The 2683-nt window shown below is 50.6% G+C and overlaps 1 protein-coding gene across 1 annotated transcript; it reads left to right on the forward strand.

Annotated features, from left to right (window-relative positions):
• Window positions 1-228: 228 nt before the first annotated feature.
• LOC541918 (early light-inducible protein ELIP) lies at window positions 229-1106 on the forward strand. Its single transcript, NM_001111581.3, has one exon. The coding sequence runs from the start codon at window positions 353-355 to the stop codon at window positions 911-913; it is 561 nt and encodes a 186-aa protein (NP_001105051.2). The 5' UTR covers window positions 229-352; the 3' UTR covers window positions 914-1106.
• The last annotated feature ends 1577 nt before the right edge of the window (window positions 1107-2683 follow it).

Genomic DNA, 2683 nt, shown 5'->3' on the forward strand with positions numbered 1-2683 from the left:
CCTAGCCGTCCACGTTGATGCGAAACGCGATCACACTTCATACCCACAGGCCACAGGCCACAGCCCACAGCCGTGCCTTGCCGGCTTGCCGTCCCCAGCAGCTCAATTGTTCATGGCCGTGAATCGCCCGCCGACGTGGCCCCCGCCGCCGCCACGATGGCCAATTAACCTCGTCACGGCCCGCCCTCCGCCACCTCTATAAAAACCACCAGCCATATAGCGCGTCACAACAGCAGCAGAAGCAAAAGCCGCAGGCCGCAACTACTCCGATCTGAGTATCACAGTCACAGCTAATAGCTAGCCAGCAGCCCAGCACCCAGCAACTACCCGTACGTACGAACGTGCGCTTCCGATGGCGACCACGGTGATGGCCTCCGCGACCGCGAGCTCCCCCGCCTTCTCCGCCCCCGGCGCGCGCGCCAGGCGCGCCGCCCGGCTTCCGGCGGGGTTCCGCGGCCGTGTCGCCGCGCCGCCGCGCCGCCTCGCGCTGCTCGCCAGGGCCTCCCAGCAGGCCGATGACGCTGCCGCCGACACGAGCGCGAGCGCGGCGCCGGCTGCTCGGAAGCTGGGGCTCTGGGACGCGCTGGCGTTCAGCGGGCCCGCGCCGGAGCGGATCAACGGGCGGCTGGCGATGGTGGGCTTCGTGTCCGCGCTCGCCGTCGAGGCCACCCGCGGCGACGGCATCCTCTCGCAGGCCGGCAACGGCGCCGGCCTCGCGTGGTTCGCGTACACCGCCGCTGTCCTGTCCGCCGCGTCCCTGGTGCCGCTGCTCCAGGGGGAGAGCGCCGAGGGCAGGAGCGGCCGGTTCATGACCGCCGACGCCGAGCTCTGGAACGGCCGCCTCGCCATGCTCGGCCTCGTCGCGCTCGCCGTCACCGAGTACCTTACCGGCGCGCCCTTCGTCAACGTGTAAAATACATACAAGCCGCAACGTACAGCTGTGATAGACTGGTAGTACGTTTAATTTGTAAAAGGATAATGTAGTATATGGTAATTGGTAATACGCGTACGTATACGTATGCATGCATGCGTAATTACAATAGCTTGGAAATTTACTGTCTTCTATAGGGTTCCCTGAAAAAAAACGTAATAATAATTTTTTGGCACCTGAAAAAATTGTGGAATGGTTCTATTACACTAGTACAAAAAGGCTCAAAGCCTGCGGCACCCATATATTTTTACAGACGGATCCGGTTATCCACCGACTGTGCTATTTCTAGTGGCGGTTCCTTAAGAAAACCGCCACTAGAAATCGTATTTCTAGTGGCGGTTCCTTAAGAAAACCGCCAGTAGAAATCCATGATTTGTAGTGGCGGTTTTCTTAAGGAACCGCCAGTAAAAATACGATTTCTAGTGGCGGTTTTCTTAAGGAACCGCCACTAGAAATCATTTTTATCCTTAATTTTTCGAGTTTTTCAAACGACCTCGTATGATAAAACCACTAAAATAAAAGTTGTAGATCTCTAAAAGTTATGAAACTTTGTAGTTGACAACTTTTTTATTTGAACTCATTTAGGTTCTCAAAAATTGAATCTAAGTATGGCAAATTTAAAATTCAAATTTTGCAAACTACCTCGGATGAAAAAAGTGTCAAAATAAAAGTTGTAGAACTTCAAAAGTTATTTATCTTTGTAGTTGACAACTTTTTTATTTGAATTCGTTTAGGGTCTCAAATAAGCAATTTACACTCAAATGGTTGTAATATGTGGAGAAAACAACTACAAACTAGACACAAGTCATGTCATAGACGGAGTGGTAGTGGAGGGTACGCGCAAGGGTGAGGTCTACGGTTCGATTCCTCACAACCGCGTAGCGCGCGAAAAATGCCGCGACTTTTTTTACTATTTTTAAAATTTGTTTTATGTTTTCTGGAAACGATTTGCACTGGCGGTTTTATTACGTCGACCGCCAGTGAAAATCGATTTTCACTGGCGGTCTTCAGTTACCCGCCTGTAAAAATGGTGATTTCTACTGACCTCTAGCACTGGCGGTTACGAAAAACGTCACTGTAAATATGTTTAGGACCGTCAGTATAGAGCTTATCTGTACTAGTGTTAATAAAAAGGGAATGACCGCTATAATAAAAAGGTAAGAAGAGTTAGCAATGCATCGTGCAAACACTAGGTGTGTACCGTATGACGGCGCTCTTCGTGGATGATCCGTAGATCTAGGTCGGACGGTATGTGACCTTGGTGTAGGAGCGTTTACTTTCTGCATCACTCTGGACGGTCCGCACTCTGGGCCCAGGGGCGGAGCCAGCCCTATTTTGGGGGTCAGCTGACCCCGATAATTTTCTGAATATCTAATGAAAAAAGGTGTTAATAACAATAGTTCTATAGTAAAGATCTAGTAGAAAATACTGATGACCCCAATAAAATATTTGCTAGCTTCGCTACTGTCTGGGCCAGACGATCCGCGATAGTGCAGAGTCTTCTTTCTCGTTGTAATCTAGATCTCGTACTCTGGGGAAGATATTAGGGTGCTTCGAGGTCGGTATGCCACCCGAGACATCACCAGACGGTGTAGAGTCACCTAGGAATTAAGAAAATAGACCAAGGAAGAAATTTTGAGTGAAGTAGAAGAATTAGATCTTGCCCCACGGGACAGACCTCATCAGGTAAGACCCTATGATCGTCTTGAGCTCGGCAGGTCACCCAAACGGTTCTATATGACGTAGAGTCGA

The sequence above is a fragment of the Zea mays genome, chromosome 7 (assembly GCF_902167145.1).
Source record: "Zea mays cultivar B73 chromosome 7, Zm-B73-REFERENCE-NAM-5.0, whole genome shotgun sequence".
In the NCBI taxonomy this organism is placed as follows: Eukaryota; Viridiplantae; Streptophyta; class Magnoliopsida; order Poales; family Poaceae; genus Zea; species Zea mays.

Coding starts and splice junctions, on each gene's coding strand:
- LOC541918 (NM_001111581.3), top strand. CDS start 353: ATGGCGACCACGGTGATGGCCTCCGCGACCGCGAGCTCCCCCGCCTTC.